General features: G+C 57.2%; 2 protein-coding genes and 1 long non-coding RNA gene across 3 annotated transcripts; all 3 read right to left on the bottom strand.

Annotated features, from left to right (window-relative positions):
- Window positions 1-904: 904 nt before the first annotated feature.
- LOC101534353 (uncharacterized) lies at window positions 905-2,274 on the bottom strand. The gene is made up of 3 exons (XR_009245535.1): window positions 2,156-2,274; window positions 1,714-1,798; window positions 905-1,094 (listed from the first exon to the last, which is right to left on the bottom strand). It is a non-coding gene; the product is annotated as an uncharacterized LOC101534353 (long non-coding RNA).
- A 59-nt stretch (window positions 2,275-2,333) lies between these two features.
- Window positions 2,334-3,056, bottom strand: LOC131477937 (RCC1 domain-containing protein 1-like). Its single transcript, XM_058665274.1, has 2 exons — window positions 2,719-3,056; window positions 2,334-2,641 (listed from the first exon to the last, which is right to left on the bottom strand). The coding sequence occupies exons 1-2, from the start codon at window positions 2,882-2,884 to the stop codon at window positions 2,334-2,336; spliced, it is 474 nt and encodes a 157-aa protein (XP_058521257.1). The 5' UTR covers window positions 2,885-3,056.
- Window positions 3,057-4,064: 1,008 nt separating this feature from the next.
- On the bottom strand, window positions 4,065-18,772 carry UNC45A (unc-45 myosin chaperone A). The gene is made up of 20 exons (XM_004577910.4): window positions 18,633-18,772; window positions 18,251-18,412; window positions 18,073-18,109; window positions 17,631-17,806; window positions 15,469-15,561; window positions 14,834-15,001; window positions 13,668-13,836; window positions 13,261-13,431; window positions 11,582-11,753; window positions 9,520-9,820; window positions 8,879-8,973; window positions 8,496-8,637; window positions 8,041-8,181; window positions 7,798-7,925; window positions 7,566-7,632; window positions 7,112-7,225; window positions 6,768-6,883; window positions 5,038-5,155; window positions 4,793-4,948; window positions 4,065-4,646 (listed from the first exon to the last, which is right to left on the bottom strand). The coding sequence occupies exons 1-20, from the start codon at window positions 18,636-18,638 to the stop codon at window positions 4,389-4,391; spliced, it is 2,790 nt and encodes a 929-aa protein (XP_004577967.2). The 5' UTR covers window positions 18,639-18,772; the 3' UTR covers window positions 4,065-4,388.
- Window positions 18,773-19,605: the final 833 nt, after the last annotated feature.

Here is a 19,605-nt window from a genome sequence, read left to right on the forward strand (position 1 = left end):
TGTCTCCTCCTCTGCTTTTGCAATAAAAATGAATATTTTTTTAAAAGATTTATTTATTTATAAAAATAAATTTAAAAAAGTTTTTATTTATAAAAATAAATCTTTAAGATTTATAAAAATAAAAATCTTCAATAGATTTATAAAATAAATCTTTTGAAATAAATCTTTTTAAAAAAGATTTATTCTGGGCCCGGCGGCGTGGCCTAGCGGCTAAAGTCCTCGCCTTGAAAGCCCCGGGATCCCATATGGGCGCCGGTTCTAATCCCGGCAGCTCCACTTCCCATCCAGCTCCCTGCTTGTGGCCTGGGAAGGCAGTCGAGGACGGCCCAATGCATTGGGACACTGCACCCGCGTGGGAGACCCGGAAGAGGTTCCAGGTTCCCAGCTTCGGATCGGCGCGCACTGGCCCGTTGTGGCTCACTTGGGGAGTGAAACATCGGACGGAAGATCTTCCTCTCTGTCTCTCCTCTGTGTATATCTGGCTGTAATAAAATGAATAAATCTTTAAAAAAAAAAAAAAAAAAAAAAAAAAAAAAAAGATTTATTCTTTAATTTATTTATAAAAATAAATAAACCTCTTTTCTAAAGATTTTTTTTTTTCATTGCAAAGCATTGGGCCGTCCTCGACCGTTTTCCCAGGCCACAAGCAGGGAGCTGGATGGGAAGCCAGGCAGCCAGGATTGGAACCAGCACCTGTATGGGATCCCGGTGTGTGAGGACTTTAGCTGCTAAGCCACACTGGCAGGCCCAAAAATAAATAAATCTAAAAAAAAAAAAGAACTTGCTGCTCAGTCAGCAGGGGCTTCACTACACTGACCCAACGCAGGTACACAGGCAGCTACACAGCCCATGATGCCCCACCAGGCCCAGTGGGCTGGGGCCATTCCACTCCACCCCAAGCCAGCGTGCCCAGCCCCACTCACGTGTCACCACGGCTGTGTGTCGGGACCCACAGCTGGCCTTGGCCACCTCTGCGCCCAGGGGGAGATCCAACAAGGCTGGGAGGGGCTGTACAGCTATGAAGGCAGCAGGGGCTGCATCCTCGTCTCCCGCTGCTCTCTCCTCTTTCAAGCCATCTTCCTGCAGCCCTGCGCCTTTGCAATGATTGCAATCGTTCAGTTAGCTCTGCCCTCATTCACAAATCAGCTCACTGCTACCACAGTCCAGGGGCACAGCTGGCACTGCCTTGCACAGAGCTGCAGGAGCCGGGAGCCATGCACATCCAGGCTTCCTCCCACCATTCCCAGAATGCCTAAGGATACGGTGGTATATTCTGGGATGACCAGGATCTCACTGCCTTTTTTGTTTTTAAACATTTATTTTGTATTTGAAAGAGAGGTATAGGGAGACAGGAGAGACACAGAGATTTCACCTGCTGTTTCCTTCTCCAAAGGGGACCAACAGCCAAGGCTGGACCAGGTGGAAGCCAGAAGCCAGAACTCCGTCTGGGTCTCCACGTGGGTGCAGGAGCCCAAACACTTGGCCCATATTCTGCTGTTTTCCCAGGTGCATTAGCAAACAGCTAGGTCAGAAGTGGAGCAGCTGGGACTTGAACCAGCACCCATAACGAATGTTGGTGCCACAGATGGCAGCTGAGCTTACTGTGTCCTAGGGCCCACCCCTCTCAGCTCCTTCTGTGCAATGCAGCTTCCAGGCCAGCAGCACCCCACCCAGGAACGAAAGCCATATCTGTGGAAGCTGAGGCAGCCTCACCTTGCCCTGTGTCTCCCGCCAGGCTCCTGGTAGGCAGAGCCAGCTGTCCTGACTCATTCCATCCCCAGACATAAACATCTCCAGCCTCTGAAAGACAACAAGGGGACCAAGAAAGTGTGACTCCTCCTCCATGCACCCAAGCTCCCTGGAACAGCAGGCAGTGCCTTGAAGGTATGTGTGTGGGGGGTGGAGACAATAACTTAACTGGCCTCAGGTACCCCTCTCTCCAAGTCACTCTAAGTCCCTTGTACTTTGTGCACAGCCCTGGCTGCTGACAGCAGAGCAGAAGGGCAGGTATGAGCAGCAGCTGGTGGGTGCAAGGGGCTGAACTGGGTGGACCCATGTGGCTCCTTCTGGAAGGATTTGGCCAGCCCCCTACCGTCACTGGAAGAGGAGGAGGGACAGGTTGGCATGAGCGCTGGAGAGGCCCTGGCTCACTCACCGCTTGCTCACACACGGAGTGTCAACCCCCGGCTGCCACCTCGGCCATCCTCAGGCCCTGCAACGCCTCCTCTGGCCTGGGCTCAGCTTCAGTCTCCAGCCCACCGTGGCCCAGCTGCCCGTGTCTGCGCGCGGGAGAGAGAGCCTGTCAGCCAACACCCCCAGGAAGGGGCTCCCCATCACCGCCACCCGCCCCCGCCCCAGGAGAACACCTGGTCCTGGGTGTCCAGGAGCAGCGCGTGCTCAGCGCCCAGCTCCAGCCTGCGCGCCCGCAGCCCGGCCTGGGCCTCGCTCTCCCGCAGCACCTTCTGGGCCCAGAGGGGCTCCCCGCGCAGCGCCGACTCGGGCGCCCAGGCCTGCAGCAGCTCGGCTTCTTCGGGGCCCGGCCCGCCGCCCAACACCACGAGGAGCCCCTCGGAGGCCCACACGGCCCTGCAGCCGTCGGCCGCGCCGCTCGCCGAGCCCGACAGCTCCACGCGGCCTCCACCTGCGGGCCAGAAGGCAGGGAGGTCAGGGTCGGGGCGTCCCCGGGACGTGGGGAGCAGGGGCGAGGCGGGTGCTCACGGGTCACGACGGCCGTGTAGCTCCAGGCGGCGCTCACGCAGCGGACGGCGGCGCCCCCGGGCAGCGGCTCCGGGCTGGACACCTGCGGCCCGCGCCCGCGGCCCAGCGCCTGTCCGAAGCCGCAGAAACCGAAGCCGAACCAGGCCCCCGGCCGCTGCTCGGCCATGACGGCGGCCCGAGCCCCCGGCGGGTGTCACGCCATGGGCCCTGGGGGGACGCCGACGGCTCCCCGCCTTCCGCGCTGTGGGGTGAGGCCTCCGTCCTGAGGCGCCGGCAGCTGCGCCCCGGGGCTCCCGCTCGGCGGGTCGACGGGCGGCCTCTCCCCTCGACCAGGAGCCGCCCGCCTGGGGCTTCGTGTTCCCGGTTTGGGGGCCTGCACCGGGAGGCCCACAGGCGGCGGGCGGCCCGTCAGCACTCGGGCTCCTAACGTCTCCGCGTCCGCGCCCCGCGCTCGCGGGCTCCTGGCCCGGCCTCGGGCGGGGCTTTCCGGAGGAGAGTCCGGGGCGCCGCGCTGCCCTCAGCCGACAGGCCGCGGCCGCTGGGCGGGCGACGCCGAGGAACGCCGTTCAAGGGCCGCGCGCCGGACGAGGCGGCCATTGGCTGCTGCGCGGCCTCCCCGGGCCAATCCTCGGCGAGCGCGGCGCCGTCACCGGGGGCGGGTCTCCGGTCCGAGCTCGATGGGACCGGTTCTGTCTGCTGCAGGCTGGCCCGGGCGGATGAGCCGGACCCTCAGGTAGACGTGGCTCTACCCGCCGGCGTCCGCGGGGCTCGGGGGACCCGCACTGCGGGAAAAACCAGGACTCCGGCTACCGGGCTGGTGAGATCGCCCGCGCTGGGCGGAGCCGCGCCCTCAGACTCTCTCGTGATTGGTTCGGAGCCTCTCAATCAGCGCTGGTGAACCAATGAGCTTTAATCCTGACCTAGCCCTCAGATGGGAGACAGGCTCCCAGGTGGCCCGCCCAGGCCTTATCCTGCAAGTTGGCTCTGCTGCTAAGTGTGGGAGACCAGCGTTTCGGTCTGGACCCAACCGGTTAACGCCTGGTCTCACCCAGCTCCCTTGACAGGGAGTAAGAAGGTACCCAACGTCCCAACGTCAGCTTTCTGCCAAAGCTGACTCTGGGAGGCGACAGGGAGGACTCAAGTAGTTGGGTCGCTATCACACAGGAGATGGGGATTGCTCTGACCTACACCTGCTAGTCTGCTGAAGTCACTTGGGGAGTGAGCCAAGCCATGGGAGCTGTGTTGTCTGGGTGGGCCCAGGATCCTGTCCACAGATGTGGTCCTGCAGCGATACACTCTCCTACAGATCAGCTGCTGCCCAGACTCCCACCCACACACGTACAAGACACACTTCTCAGTGCCACACACGTTTATTAGAGGCTTGCTGGGCGGCCCAGGTGATGCTCACGGCTGGTGACAAGACTGCGGTGCTCTTCGTGAAGCTCCAGCAGGCCGAGACCAAGCTGGGGTTCCCCTTCCCCATGCTCAGTTACCCACAGTCATGTACAAGAGGGGCCCCTCAGCGTGAGGCAGAGGCAGTGCTGTGGTTCAGGACAGAGGACATCAAAAGGTGGTGGGAGGAGGTACACGAACATCTGACACCACCTCAGTCCTTGCTCTCCACGCTGCAATAGGTATGGTGTGCAAGAGCTTCGTGCACTGGGCAGGCCTCACTCTCCAGTCTGAGTGGGTTGGATAAGCCCATACTCCACTGCTTTCCCCAGGCAGGCCACGGCAGCCCTGGTCACAGGGCCTGCGTCACCCTTGGCCAGCACCAACAGGATCTCCAGCACCTCACTCTCGATCAGCATGCTGGCGACCTCCTGCGATGCATCCACCATATTGAGCACCACCACGGCCCCCCGGTGCTGCAGCTCTTGGTTGGGGCTCAGCAGCAGGGCTTGCAGGATCTCCAGCCAATGTGTGGTCTGCAGGCAAGCAAGGTACGTGTGACTCCATGGCTCAACCTCAGCAGGAATCATGCCCCCGCAGCCTAGGGCCTGCCTCCTGGGACACCAGCACATGGGGATTCCTGGTGCACCACCCCACCCTGCTCCCCGAAAGAGGCACTGACCACTTGGGGGATGCGGCTGCAGAGCGAGGGCCGCATGGAGGTAAGCATGGCCAGGCCGCCCGCAGCTGCCCGCCGCAGCAATTCATCCTCCTCTCCACTGTACAGCACCAGCAGCTTCAGGCGATCATTGCCGGGAGCTTCAAAGAGGTCCTGCACCTGTGGCCAGAGCAGGGGCGCAGAATGTGTTAGCAGATGCAAGGCCCAGACAGGGCCAGGTGCACCTCTGCCTCCCTTTCTAGGCGCACCTCCTTGCTCATGGCCAGGTTACACATGCATTCTGTGGCAGCCCGGCGGATCATCTCGTGCTCCTCGAACATATAGCCCTCAATCATGGGCACAGCCTTCTCCTTCAGGATCTTCTGCCTGTGGGGCCATATGTGAAGAGTTGGCATCATTGCAGCTTCCACAGGCACTGCAGCCCCCATCACCACATTCCCATGCACAAGAACCCTAGATGATGTCCCAGGACCCTCTGCACCAGGTGTGAATGCAGTGGTTGTTAAGTCTTCCAAGCAGGCACAGGAGAATGCTTAGAACTGGGAGGTAGGAAACCAGGGTGCTGGCAACAGCGATGCAAATAGCTATCACCTGTCTGCACCCAACCAGAACCTGGATTATTTTACTTGATCTCCACCATGAGCCTAGGGTGAAGTGCAGGCGTGAGTACCATGACCACAAAGGCACTTCAAAAAGTTCATGGCTGTGGGCCCGGCACAATGGCCTAGGCTAAAGTCCTCACTTTCCATGCATCAGGATCCCATATGGGCACCAGTTCTAATCCCGGCGGTCCCGCTTCCCATCCAGCTCCCTGCTTGTGGCCTGGGAAGGCAGTAGAGAATGGCCAAAAGCTTTAGGACCCTGCACCCGTGTGGGAGACTCAGAAGAAGCTCCAGGCTCCTGGTTTCAGGTTGCAAAAAACATTTCAGCAATCCATGCATGCATAATTATTTTCATAATAACTAGCTTTCAGAAATGGCTTTGTGGCACAGCAAGTTAAGGCACTGCGTAAGCTGCCAGCACCCCACATGAGCACCAGTTCAAATCCTGACTTTTCCACTTGCCATTCAGCTCCCTGCCAATAGCCTGGGAAGGCAGCAGAAGATGACCCAAGTGTGTGGACCACTGTCACCCAGGTGGGAAACCAGGATGGAGTTCCTGACTCTTGGCTTCAACCAGGCCCAGCCTCAGCATGTCAGGGTCATGTGGGGGAATCATCCAACATTTGAATGGAAGATAGCCCTCTGTGTAGTGGACTTTCAAATAAACAAATCCTTCTTTTAAAAAGGGGGCACTTTTGAAATTAAAAATTTTTTCATAAACATTTTGAAGATCTCTCATGCATAAATTTCGAATTCCTTTGCTCTAAAAGGGAGCAAACACATTTATGTTGACTTGGCCCCTGGTTGGGGGCCAGTACCTCAGTACTAAATACGCTGACATGTGCTTGTTCACTTAGCTCTCCTAATGACTGCTCTATGATCACAGTAACCACAGCCAGGGGATCCACTGAGGCCGAACAGTTACGGAACTGGCTCAAGGTTACAGGTTAGAAATGAGGGAAACTGAGATTTGAACGCAGAGTCTGAATCCAGAACCCACAATGCTATCACCCAATGCCCTGTTGCCTCCCTGGGCCTGTGTCCCTCTGTCAGATGCAGAAGAGGAGCTGTTCCACTTCTCATCCAGTCCCCTGCTACTGTGTCTGGAATAGTGGTGGAAGATGCTCCTTGGGTCCCTGTACCTACATGGGAACCCTGGAAGAAGCCCCTGGCTTTGGAAGGGCCCAGGCTGGCCAGTGTGGCCACTTGGTGTCCCTCCTTCTCTCTCCATAATTCTAACTTGTAAATAAAAATCAATAAAGAGTCACTGTGAGGCTCCAGCAGCTATGAACTATTTTCCAAACTGTAAACTACTGCATGGGGCTTAATGCAAACCCTGCTGCCCAACCTGTGCCACACACCAAACGGGGCCTCACCGGAGCCTCTCGCTGATCCCCGCCAGGTTGGTCAGGGCCATGAGCGCCTCGAAGTTCTGCAGACCCGAGCAGTTGAGGTGCAGCAGGGAGACCAGGGGCCGGACCACTTCATAAATCTGTGTTAAGTTGCAACCCCGCATCAGGGCTACTGACCGCATCCCCACCCCTATCCATCGCATCCTGGGGATTCCACTGCAACATGTTGCAGCTCGTGAGCTTCCCCTCTCCCCCCGCACACCCCAGCTCAGCAATGCTGCCACTTCCTGTCAGTCCCATGGAGGAGCCCATGAGGGCCCAGTGAGGGGGCAGAGGCAAGGCCAGGGCCAAGGCAGGAGGACACAGACCCGCTCGCCAGGAAAGGTCATCTCCGGGTTTGAGGTGATGGTGAGCTTGGCAAGAGCCTGGGCTGCCTTTGTCTGCCCCACATCGGTGCCTTCCAGGGCCAGTGGGATCAGTGCCTGTGGGATTAAGTCAGTGGGCGGCCATCCACCCAGCACACGCCCTCCCTCCACAGCTTCCCTCCCTGCTCAGTTCATCCTCGGCTGGGGTCCCTCATGAAGTGACTGCAGCCCACGCTGGAGCACTGTTTACAAAGGCAGATGCAGACAGAGCTGGGTGTATCAGCAGAGAGGGAGTGAGGGATACAGAGGGACACGCCCACTCAGCCTCACTCCCTGGTGGGAAGCCGCTCTGGCTGGGGCTTAGGATCAATGTTTTCACTCTCTGGGTAGCAGCTGTTGAGTCATGGTTTATAGGCTCGTGACCCAGGTCCCAGAGGGAGCCTGCACACTGGCTTACCTTGCCCCCACCCTGGGCAACGATAGTGCCACGGTCCTCCACATCTTCCACTAGAGCCAGGAAGACCCTGCAAGGGGAGGACGGGGTGGTGGGCAGGGCCTGGGGTTTGGGCAGGCAGGCCAGCAGGGGCCCTGGATCCAATCACACAGGCCCAGTGCCCTGGGAGGTAGGTGGGCAGCCTGAGGCTTGGGTGTGAAAGCAGTGGCTCCTGGGAAGGCAGGTGCAGCCTCACCTGGACAGCAGCTCCCGGCAGGAGTTGGTCAGCAGTGGGCTTTCAGTCTTCACCATGCACGTCAAGGCCGACACCACACCCGCCGCCAGCAGCTTCTTCACCCGAGTCCGCACAAAACTCGGCTTGTCCTAGGGAAGAGGGCAGCTCAGAGAGGGGCCTGGACCATTAGACACAGCCAGCACAAGGCTGGGGAATTGGCTTTGGCATGGCTGTGGGTGCTAAGGACTGAAACGGTCCACTCACCTTCGGATGCTGCTCAGGCACGTGCTGTTTGGCATACTTGGCCAGCTCCACCATCTTGGGGTCAGGCTCCTCATAGTCATAGCTGTTGGTGCAGTTGACCAGGGCCGAGGCTACAGCAAACAACACTGCCCTTTCTTCAGACTGGCGGGGCAGAGGGGCTGTGAGTCAGTCGGGGCAGCACAGAGTACATTCTACCGTTGATAACCCACATGGACACGGGTTGAGGCTAGGACACCACCCCGCCACAGCAGCAGGCTTTGGAAGCCCATGAATGTGACCCCTCGGGTTCTGACTTCCTGACACCACTGGGGCAGTCAGCGTGCTCTCACCACACAGAGCAGCAGCTCGGGCCACTAGGCCCTCCTAGCCTGGGTCATGAGAGCTCTTGGCCAAGACCTACCAGTCCTGCTCCTGCACAGGGTCCTCAGGATGTCAGCAGGGACGCATGGAGTTACCTTGCTGAGCTGGAACAGGGCCTTCAGGGCGGCCTCGTCCTCCACACACTCCTCCTTCACGTCTGCGTCAAAGGTGAGGTAAGCCAAACCCTCCACTGCCCAGCGCCGGGTGCCCATGTCAATCTGGTCATTGCACAGCCACCTGGGGTCAGGCAGGACACAGGATGTCCTTCAGGACTGCAGTAGGGGGCACCCTGGGACAGCAGGGAGAAGCCAGGGCCCTGGCAGCACTGCCACTGACACACAAACACAGGCAATGTGCCAGGACTCAGGAGGGTCTGCTAGGTTGATGGGGGATGAGCAGCCCCACCTGCAGCCCAGACTCCAGCCTCTAGGGACGTAACAGAGGTGCAGAGCAGCCACAGCAAGGTGGGTCCACTCACTTCCGACACTGCTTGGCCAGCTTGAGCGTGGAGCCCTCGGCAAACTGCTTCATGCTGAAGTCAGTCCCGCCAGCCGAACCCAGCTTACACAGTCCCTGGAAGAAGAGGGCAGGACTGGTGGCTGGGACCTGGGAGGAGCTGGGCTCCCTCTTGGTACTCTGCCACAGTTCCGTGTGTGTGTGTGTGTGTGTGTAGGGACACACATACACACACATACCATCAGCACCCTCTCCCACTTAGTGACCTTCTAGAGCTTGTGGTAATGCAATCAGCTACTGGACTGACCAAAAGGTTCTGGCAGAGACCAACATAGTGGCCACCTGGTTGATTGGTATTCCAACCTCTCCTAGTATACACGAAGAATTGCTGTTCCTTTCAATGTCAAGCACAAAAAGTCTTAGCAAGAGAAGACATGAGCAGGAATAAGACAGGTGTGTTAGCCAGTCAACCCTGAGGGGATGTGCCAAGGAGGACCCGCTCACGGGGTAGAAGTGAGGGCTGCACAGATCCCAGCCCACTGGCTCCCATGGGTACCACACATTCCCTGCAGGCCAACCTTGTGCTAAGGCTGCAGCCTGTGGCACACTCCTTGGCCCAACCCTGGCTTTACTGCCCAAGCCTGCCCACCCTCCCCCTCTTACCACCAGGGCCCGGATGCGGATGCTGTCCTTCTCGCTGCGCTTGTACAGGTCCTTCAGCAGTGAGACGCCATTGGCAGTGATGAAGGAGGCGCGCTTGGCCTTGCCCGCCGCGTGGATTAGTGCCTCCACAGCCACCAGCTGCTCCTCCTCTTGGTCGGAGGCACACAGGGCGATGATGCTCTCCATGACGCCGCTCAGCTCCAAGGCCCGGTTGCCTGCGTCACAGGGGCCCTGCAGGAGGCAGGACACCGTCTGGATGGCCCGCAGCTTTCCGGCCAGCCCTTGGCCCTCAAACCAGCTCCTGAGGGGCACAGGGTGACAACTGTCACACTAAAGCCAGGAAAGGGACCCTCCTTCCTTCCATCCCTATGTAGGACAGATGCCTGCACAAGGAAAACTGCCAAGGGAAAAGATTACAGCAATTAACCCTGTCAACAGTCACCCACCTCTGTCTCAGCTTCTCTTAAGCCCTGCCTGATGACAGACTCCTGCTAAAGTCCCTTCCTATGCTTATTAAGCCAGGGAAAGCCTCTGCCTATGATGTGGTCATCCCATATGAGGAGGCCAGTTCAAGTACCAACTGCTCTGCTTCCAATTCTGCTCCAGCAGAGAATGGCCCAGCACTGGTTATTAAAGGGAAACCAGTGGATGAAAGATATCTCTCTTTGTGCTTCAAATAAATAAATTTTTGAGGCCTGGAACAATGGCTCAATTGGCTAATGCTCCCCTTGTAAATGCTGGGATCCCATATGGGCACCAGTTTTTGTCTCAGCTGCTCCGCTTTACATCCAGCTCCCTGCTTCTGATGTAGAAAGGCAGACGAGGATGGCACAAAGCCTTGGACCCTGCACCCACACGGTAGATCTGAAAGAAGTTCCTGGGTTTGGACTGGCTCAGCTCAGCTGTTGCAGCCATTTGAAGAGTGAATCAGAGGATGAAGATCTTTCTCTCTGTCTCTCCCTCTCTCTGTATATTTGACTTTCCAATAAAAGTTAATAAATCTTTAAAAGAAATTAATTTTTGGTAAAAAAGAAAATATGAGGTGTTCTGGTTACTTCACAACTGATTAAAAAAAAATCTACGCAAGGACAATAAAGCAATTTGCACCTGAAAAAAAATAAAGGGCCTAAAAATAAATAAATGAATAAAATAAACGGCCCAGCGCAGTGGCCTAGTGGCTGGGGTCCTCGTCTTACACGCACCAGGATCCCATATGTGCCCAGTTCTGATCCCAGTGGCCCTGCTTCCCATCCAGCTCCCTGCTTGTGGCCTAGAAGGGCAGTCAAGGATGGCCCAGGGCCTTGGGACCCTGCACCCACTTGGGGGGGGGGGGTCCAAGGGAGGTTCCAGGCTCCTGGCTTCAGATTGGCTCAGCTCCGGTCCTTTGTGGCAACTTGGGGAATAAATCGGCAGACAGAGGATCCTCCTCTCTGCATATCTCACTTTCCAATAATAAATACATAAATTTTTACAAAAATAAATAAATAGGGGCCCGGCGGCATGGCTAGCGGCTGGAGTCCTTGTCTTGAACGCCCCGGGATCTCATATGGACGCCGGTTCTAGTCCCAGCACCTCCACTTTCCATCCAGCTCCCTGCTTGTGGCCTGGGAAAGCAGGAGAGGACGGCCCAAAGCTTTGGGACCCTGCACCCATGTGCGAGACCCGGAAGAGGTTCCAGGTTCCCGGCTTCGCATTGGCGCAGCACCGGCTGTTGCGGTCACTTGGGGAGTGGATCATTGGACCAAAGATCTTCCTCTATGTCTCTCCTCCTCTCTGTGTATCTGGCTTTGTAATAAAATAAATAAATCTTAATAAATAAATAAATAAATAAATAAATAAAAATAACTGATCAGTTTGGCTCCTTGGAGTGAGGGCAGCTGAACCTACTGAGTCAGGCTCCCATCTGGCGAGAGCAGGTGCCTGCTCAGGCACCGTGCCCAGTACCTGATGACCTGCTGTATTCTGGGAAAGTCCACTGAGACAGAACACTACTTTTCCCTGCCACCCCTCCCACAAAGAGTCAAAGTGTTTCCATCCAAACTGCAGCCCCTGGGAGCTGTACTTGATATAATTCTCGCACAGCCGGTGGAAATTCTCCCTCTCGGCGTCACACTTGAGGTCATCAAAGAGCTTGCTGAGAAGGATGGAGGCGCTCATGCGGCTGTTCGCAGTCACTGTGAGCTCTCCAGGGGGGTCCTGCACTGAGCCGCCCACTTCCAGAATCTTCTTCAGACCTGAAAAGACACCCCAGTTAGGCTGTGGAACACCAGGCCCACATCTGCAGGAAAAGGGAAGGGCTTCCCAGCAGATGGAGGAAGAAGCAGGCTCTTTCCCCCTTAGACAACAAAGTCACAGTGCTCAGATGACAGCATCAAGAGTCACTCAGAAAGGCCAGCATCGTGGCAATACCAACATCCCCTAGGGGTTCGTCCTGCACGAGTTCTGTTTTGAGTCTTGAATGTTACACTACCATTCCAGCTCCCTGGTAATGCACCTGGGAGAGTAGCAGCAGAACTGCATGGAACTCTTAGGTTCTGGCTTTGGCCTGTCTCGGCCCTGGCCATTGTGGCCACTGGGGAGTAAAAAGGTGGATGGGAGGTAATTCTTTCTTTCTATAATTCTCAAATAAATAAAATTCTTGAAGCAAAAGAAGAGAAAGCAGCAGTAGCAGCAGTGTGTAGCACCTGGCCAGCTGGCCACCTGGGAGGCTCATAAGCAAAGTGGGTGCTGGTCAAGCCCACACTGCCCCGTGCCCCAGGCCTTTGCAGTGGCTCATTGTGGAACTAAGGGCTATCAGGGCTGGTGCAGAGGTCAGTGGGTTGAGATGCTGCCTAGAATACTGCAGCTGGCTTCCCTCGCAGCTGCCAATGCAAGCCCTGGCTGCTCCACTTGTGACCCAGCTCCCTACCAAGTCTGGGAAAGAAGATGGCCTAAGGCTTTGGGCCCCTGGCACCACCTGGGAAACCCAGATGGAGTTCTAGGTTCCTGGCTTCAGTTTGGTCCAGCCCCAACTGTTGGAGCCATCTGGAAGGAAAAGCAGAAGATGAAAGATCAATCTCTCTCCTTCTTGCTTTCTTTCAAATAAATCATTTTTTACAGGATTTATTTATGAATTTGAAAGAGTTTCAGAGAGAAAAGAGACAGAGAGAGCGAGCTTCCATTCCCTGGTTCACTCCCTAAATGGCCACAAAGGCCAGGGATGGGCCAGGCCAAAGCCAGGAGCCTGGAACTCCATCTGGGTCACCCTTGTTAGTGCAGGGGCCCAAGGACCGTATAATCTGCTGCTTCCCCGGGAGCTTTAGCAGGGAGCTAGATCTCACATGGAGCATCCAGGATGTGACACGAGATGTGACACCAACACCCAGATGTGATGCTGGAGTCGCAAATGACAGCTTAACATGCAATGCCACGATGCTGTGCCCCAACAAATATTAAGAAAGAACTAAGGGGAAACCTAGCACCCATACAGTAAGGTCATGGTGATAACAGCAGAGGCTGAGGGGCCCCGAACAAGATCCCAGTGTGTCCATGTAGGCCTGTCAAAGCACGCTGGTTCTGTCGGTCTCTAGGGAAAGGAGCCGTGAGATGACGCGTTGGACCCAATTGGTTCTTTGATCACAGAAGTGTGGGAAAGGCCCCCACCCCTGCCCTGGCATGGACTCCACTGCGGGCACACAGCTGGGTTCATGGTCAGCCCTTCAGGTCGGGCCCCAAGCTGAATATCTGTTAACTCTCACCCACCTTGGTCAATGACCCAGAGGGTGAGGCTGTTGTTGGGCTCCTTAGGAGACTTGCGGGGTACCACTTTAATCAGGAGGGTCAGGGCATTATCCCGGCCTTGGCCCGAGACCCCCACCTCCGTCAGCAGCTCCAGGAGATTCCCGATAAGGACCTTCAGCTCACGGGCAGGATCTGGCAACAAGATGACACTGGTGGGTTCGATGATGGTCTGGCCCGTGTGGACCCCACAACACCAGGGGGACAACGGGAGGTGGATATATGCAGGCTGGGCGACAGGCTGAGCCTTGGCCTTCCCCTCATGCACCCAGGCTGCTTACAGTTCAGGGGAAGACATGGTCACCACCCTGGATTTCCCCAGGGGATCCATGGCTACCAGGCCCCAAGGGACCAGGCCAGCTCTCACTCACCCACAATGATGGCGCCCTCTTTGCCTCGGAAACCCTTCTTGACACCTTCCTTAAGGGCATCAAACATCACCTGCAGTAGGTGGCAGGTAGCCAGGGACACAGCCTGGTTGTCCACACCCAGGATGGAGACTACTCGCCGAGTCCCCAGCACGCTCAGGGTTGCCACTGTCTGGGGTGGGAGAGAGGTGGATAGAGGGCTCTGTTTAGGGAAGTGCAATCACAGAGATCCCTAACCATGAGTGAGAGAGAGCTAATGGCCAGATGGGGATAAGACATCCGGAGGAGACCAGCTCCAGGGTCTTAGGGTGTGGCCCAGACAAATCTGTTGGGAAGACTTCCTAAAGGAAGCGTTCTGCGGGAGTTCCCCATGGCCTCTGCTCTACTTGGTGCTGAGAAAGCACCAGGAATACCACAGCCCTGAGAACAGCAAGGGGACATGCTGGCCTGGCACAGCCACCTGGCCAGCAGGCCCAACGCAACTGAGTCCTCCCTCGTCCCAGCCCTGAGCTTTGCCACACTCTGGCGCTGTTGACCTGCATTTCTGAACTGGAGAACCGCAGAGAACTTACTGGGGCCTGTCCAGGTGATAGAATTCACATGGTTTTCCCACTCACCGCCCAAGCTGGAGCCAACAAACTTCTACAGAACATGCCCAAGTTCTACTCTGATCTGGCAGCTGGGGACGGTCAGGTCGTTGTCCCTGGGACTAAGGCAGCTCAGGCCAGAGTAAGGGCACGGATGACAGCACTCTGACCCAGGAGCTATGGGACACCTGCAGCCATGCTGAGCAGCAACTCAGGGACAGGCTCTCCGGATCAGTCACTGTTTTGATGGTCACATGTTTTGGTGATATCACTGACCACAGCACTACTGTAAGGGAGAAATGCCAGCTAGCTCTTCAGAGCTGCTGGGCACACAACTGAAGGAACCAGCAACCAGGTCCCTATGTGTGGATGGCTGCAAGAAAGCCTGGACCTGCCTGGGTATGCCCACCCTGGGTGAGCATGCCAGGCGTTGCCAAGGGCCAAGGCTGAGCTTGCGCCACCTGAATTTCTCCTAATTCTCAGTCTCTTGTTTCTTTATATTCTTTAACTTACTGGTTTTCCCAAGAGGATGATAGCTGGATAAACAGGCAGAAGTTGTAACGAGACCCTCTGCCCACCTACCCGTGACTGGTGCTCGGAGCAGATGCCAACCAGGGTGCGCAGAGCAGCCAGCATGAGGTCTGCCTCCCCTGTGTCCAGCAGGCGCTGCAGGAGTTGGACCCCGTTGCTTCGGAAGATCTTCTCAGCACCAGCATCCTCCCGGGCCAGCACCACCAGGTTCTGAGAGGCCTGTGTCATAGGAAATGGGTCACAATGCAGCATTGCACAGCATGGGACGAGGCAAAGGCCGGGCTTCACTTCCTCCATCCACCTACAGCTTGGTAACCTGGGCCACAAATCTGACCTCTGTGAACTTCAGCATCCTACTCTAATGGGAGCGGAAGGAGCCTGCCCCGCAGGGTTCATGGGTAAGTAAATGGGGTCCTGCATCCTCCCGAGAGCCTCTCGGGCAGAGACAACATCTCAAACACCCCTGCACACCTGGCTCCGGCACAAAGCCTGGTCAGCCAGGTGCTCCATCAGCGCTGTGCTTTCTCCTTGGCTCACACTGGGGCCCCAAGCCCTCAGAGCTCCTGGTCAGGCCCCAAGGACCCAGGTGCATCACCTGAAGGGCAAGGTGCAGCCCATCAGAGCAGCAGTGGACAGGGAGCGCCCTATGCTGGGCAGCCCCAGGGTGAGTCCAGGACTATCTGTACCTTTTGCTTTTTTTCAGTGCCCTTCTCTTTGGGGTCCAACAGGATCTGAAACATCTGCTCCACTTTGGCATCCGTTGAGGACATGTAGCGCACCTGGAAGGGAACCGCCCACGCACATGATAAGTGGATCCCTCTTTGTATCTCCTGCTATCCCTGGGAGGCCCAGGGAGGGCGCCTGGGCTCCAAATGAGCACCTGGGGCAAGAAGAGACCTGCCTGGCAGCTCCTCCCATGCTTCCCGTGGCTGCCTTCCTTTCTGGGTTACTTCCTGCTCAGGCAGCGTGGGCAGCCAAGAGGAGACTCTCTCCCAGTAGCGTTACCTCTGCGGTGGCAGCATAAGCCCTAGCACGGACACCTGGTGCCAGAGGCTTCGCGAGCCAAATGGATGTGTCAAGGCTCCCTATAGCCCTGCAATGATCTGGTGGTTTTTAAAATCATCTAAATGAGAGAGCCTCCTAGGCCTACTGCCCCATCCCTGCCATGATTCTGGGCGCAGGTGGTGGCACAGGCCCAGCGTGCCTACCACTCTCCACTTCCCCTCTGGTATCCATGGCAGACATGACTAATGGGTCCTACATACTTGGGTCAAAACCCAGGCAATCCCCTTCCTGATCCTTCTCAACCAGGTCACTCTTGGCACCTGCTGGCTATCCAACAGAGCTGGCATGGAGAGAAAATCTGTCTGCTTCCCCAGCTCTCACCATAGAGCGTGTTCTCACTGTGTCAGCACACTTTCTGAGATTACTCCTTCTGCTTTCTTTTGAGAGGTAGACAGACAGGGAGCGCCGCCCTCCACACCCACTTGTTCACTTCCAGGATGTGCCAGGCTGAAGGCAGAAGCCAGGAATTTAACACAGGTCTTCAGTGTAGGTGTAGGCACCCAGCCACTCACTGCCTCCAGGACATGCATCTGCCATAATCCTGGACCAGGAGCAGAGCCGGGATGTGTGCCGAGGAACTCTGGTAAGGCATGCAGGCATCGCAAGCAGCATCTTAACTGCCAGGACACACGCCCACCCACGCCAGGATTCTAACATCAAAGGATCTGCTCGGTGTAAGCCCAATGACAGCTCACAGTGACCCCCAGTTTCTCCTAAACCAGTTTTGAAAAACGCGTCCCTCACAAACGTTCTTTATTTTTAGGACGAGGGTAGCCACTGACTCTACTCCCAGTTCTGGTTTCCTGTTAATGTGCGCTCTAGGAGGCAGCAACCATGACTTAAGTAACTGGGTCACTGCTACCCACGAGAGAGACCTACACTGGGCCCTCAGCTCCTGGCCCCCGCCTGGGCTAGCCTACCTGCCATGGGCATTCAGGAAGTGAACCAGCAGAAGGGAACACTGTCCATCTCTCTACCTCTCCCATTTTCAAACCATTTCATAGATGCAGTGAAATTTCTTTTGGGAAGCCCACTCAATTCCCTTCTGATTCACGTCTCTGCGTAGTGTTCTTTGCACTTACACACTGAAGCATAAAGGGTGTAGGAGATCACTTAAACATACTTTGTGTTACTGAATATTCTCCTTTTCTTCATTTAAGCCTTTCCCTGGAGCGGCCTATTTTTGGTCACCACAGCAAAGAAATCTGTAGTGACGACATCACCCAGATATTTAGCCATTCCCCTCCTGCTAGGCATTTAGGCAAGTTCCCAGTATTCCTTACTTTAAACAAGGTTGAAATAAACTCACACATACTTGTGAACAGTTTCTCTCTGGCAGGGGTGGACAACGTCCAGTTCGTGGGCAGCATAAGGCCCATGAAATCATTTATTCTGGCCCTGTTGTGGTAACCACAAATTGGATTCGAAATTCAATATATCTACATCAGGCTTAATTCTAAGTTGAGGACTTTGGGTGGCCCATGAATAATGTTATAAACATCCAAATGGCCCTTCCAATGTAACAATTTCAGAACTATATCAACTTAGTAGATTCTCTGCAGCAAACATGTGAGCCCGACCCCCACCTCACCACCGAAGCTTCCATCTCCTTGGCAAACTTGGATACCTCTGGGAAGACTTGCAGTCAATAGCACCATGTTGTGCCTGTCACTGGCCCGTCCCTGACTGCTGGTGCAGCTGGCATCCTGAGTGCCCACCGTGGTTGGCTGTCCCTCTCCACAGAACACAGCCCCACCCTGCACCTCCCGCATCCCTCTAGTACCTTCTCTTGAATCTGCCCGGCAATGTTCCGCAGGGCCTCCTGGAAGGCTCTGTTCTTAGGCTCCAGGCTCACACATCTCTGCAGGTCCAGCATGGCCTGGTCCAGGCGGCCCAGCTTCTCCAGGGCCTGGCTGCGCCGGTACAGTGCCTTGATGTCCCCACCGTCCTTCTCGATGGCTGGGCACAAACAGGAGCTGGTCAGCACCCGGGAGGCCACCGTGTCCAGGCAAGAGCGGTGGGGAAAGCTCTGGAGGGCCAGAAGAGGGCGAGTGGGGGGACAGATGTGGGGCCTGGAACTTCAGCCTCAGAAAAGGTGAAGGTAGCTGTGGAAAAGGAAATGGCTGAGCAGGTGGGAAAGACAGAAGGTAGAGCAGCCAAGAGGGTGAGCCAGGGCTCCCAGGACCCTCACCCACCACGCAAGCCCCAGGGCCCCCTTCTCCTACCTTTAGATGCCTCTGCTTCTGCTTTGTCATAATCTTCCTGTCAAAAAAAAGGACAGAACCTCAGAAGGGGGATCCCATTGGAGCCCCCCACCATTCTGAGTGCAGATGGCCAGGAGAAGGGAATGCCCAGCCCGACCCTGTACAGGCCAGGGCAGCCAGGGGCGCCCGGTTCCCTTACCAACTTGAGGTGGCAGGCGGCCAGGTTCCGGTGCAGGACAGCCTGGTCCTGGGGCGTCGCCCCCAGACCCAGCGCCTGGGTGTAGGCGGTCAGGGCGCCCTCGTAGTCTCCGCATTTGAACAGCTCATTGCCCTCCTTTCGCAGCTGCTCCACCGAGCTGGCCTGTGGAGGGACAACAGAGGGCGAGTCGGTGTGGGCTCCGTGGGCAGAGCCGGGACCCCAAAGGGTAAGAGGAGGGGATGGAATGCCGGCGAGCGCCAAGGAGGGCACAGAATAGAGCAGGGCAGGAGACGGTCAGGGGAATTGCAAACGGATGGCGGCGCGGGGAGCTCCCCGGGATGGCGGGTGGGGTCGGGATTCGGTATTCAAGGGGACCACTCACAGTCATTGCGGAGCACCCGTCCCCGGGGCGCGCAGGCGCGGTCTCTGAGGCCGGGTGGGTTTAGACGCTCCGGAAGCTGCCGCGAGAGGCCCCGCCCAGTCCAGCGCCCACGGTGTCGTCAGAGAAAGGGCGGGGCCACGGTGGGAGGGGAGCTCGCGCGCAGGCGCACTGAAGCTCCGGGCGCGGCTAGTAGTACGTTCCCGCGTTGACGCGCAGGGGGCGCGCCGCCGAGGACCGAGGGGCTGGTGCGCGGCGGCCTCGGCGTGGTCCTCGACCGCGGCAGAAGTGGACGAGGTCCGCGGTCAGCAGAGCTACCAGCAGCAGGCTGTAGAGGCCCAGCGCTAGGAGCGGGCCCGTGCCCCTGAGGGGCAGGACAGCGTGTCAGGCTCGAGCTGCTGCAGCCGGTGGGCGCACGACGCCCCCTCCCCTCCGCCGCACGACGCCCACCTGAGGATGGGCGGAGGCGGCAGGGCCGACAGGTTGACCTGGTGCAGGGCCTCAAATTCCTCCCGCGCGCAGCAGAAGCCCCCTGCAGCCTGCAGACGGCAGCAGTAGGCTTCCTCCGGAGGGTCCGAGAGCCGAGGGCAGAAGAACCCGGGGTACCGGCGGCCCTGGGCGTCCCAGCTGGTCTGGCATAAGTGGGGGTGGCGGGCCAGAGCTGAGGAGAGAGGCGAGGGGGGCTGCACATACCTCCTCTCGGCCCCTTCCCGCATAGCAGGCTCCCTCCACCGCCAGCAGCTCACCCCTGCGCCAGGGACGTTCCCTACCTGAGAGAAAGGTAGCCTGGGCCAGGGACTTCCGACCCGAGAGCAGCAGCAGCCCCAGCCACAAGCCTGTCAGCAAGGGGTCGGGCCTCTCGCTCCTCCGAGAGCCCATGAGAGGTCACCTCCCACCTCTGCCCTGGTGCTGGGAACCCTCACATCGCTTAGGCCGCACCTGTGCAAACAGCAAGGAAAGCGAGATCAACCTGAAC

The sequence above is a fragment of the Ochotona princeps genome, chromosome 6, assembly GCF_030435755.1.
Source record: "Ochotona princeps isolate mOchPri1 chromosome 6, mOchPri1.hap1, whole genome shotgun sequence".
NCBI lineage: Eukaryota > Metazoa > Chordata > Mammalia > Lagomorpha > Ochotonidae > Ochotona > Ochotona princeps.

What these genes read in the sequence shown, in the direction of transcription:
- LOC131477937 (XM_058665274.1), bottom strand. Translation starts at nt 2,884, where the DNA reads ATGGCCGAGCAGCGGCCGGGGGCCTGGTTCGGCTTCGGTTTCTGCGGC. An exon ending in CTACACGGCCGTCGTGACCC is followed by an intron (nt 2,642 to 2,718) that starts GTGAGCACCCGC and finishes TCTGGCCCGCAG; the next exon opens with GTGGAGGCCGCGTGGAGCTG.
- UNC45A (XM_004577910.4), bottom strand. An exon ending in GCACTGAAAAAAAGCAAAAG is followed by an intron (nt 15,002 to 15,468) that starts GTACAGATAGTC and finishes CCTATGACACAG; the next exon opens with GCCTCTCAGAACCTGGTGGT. An exon ending in TGACCTTTCCTGGCGAGCGG is followed by an intron (nt 6,884 to 7,111) that starts GTCTGTGTCCTC and finishes AACTTAACACAG; the next exon opens with ATTTATGAAGTGGTCCGGCC.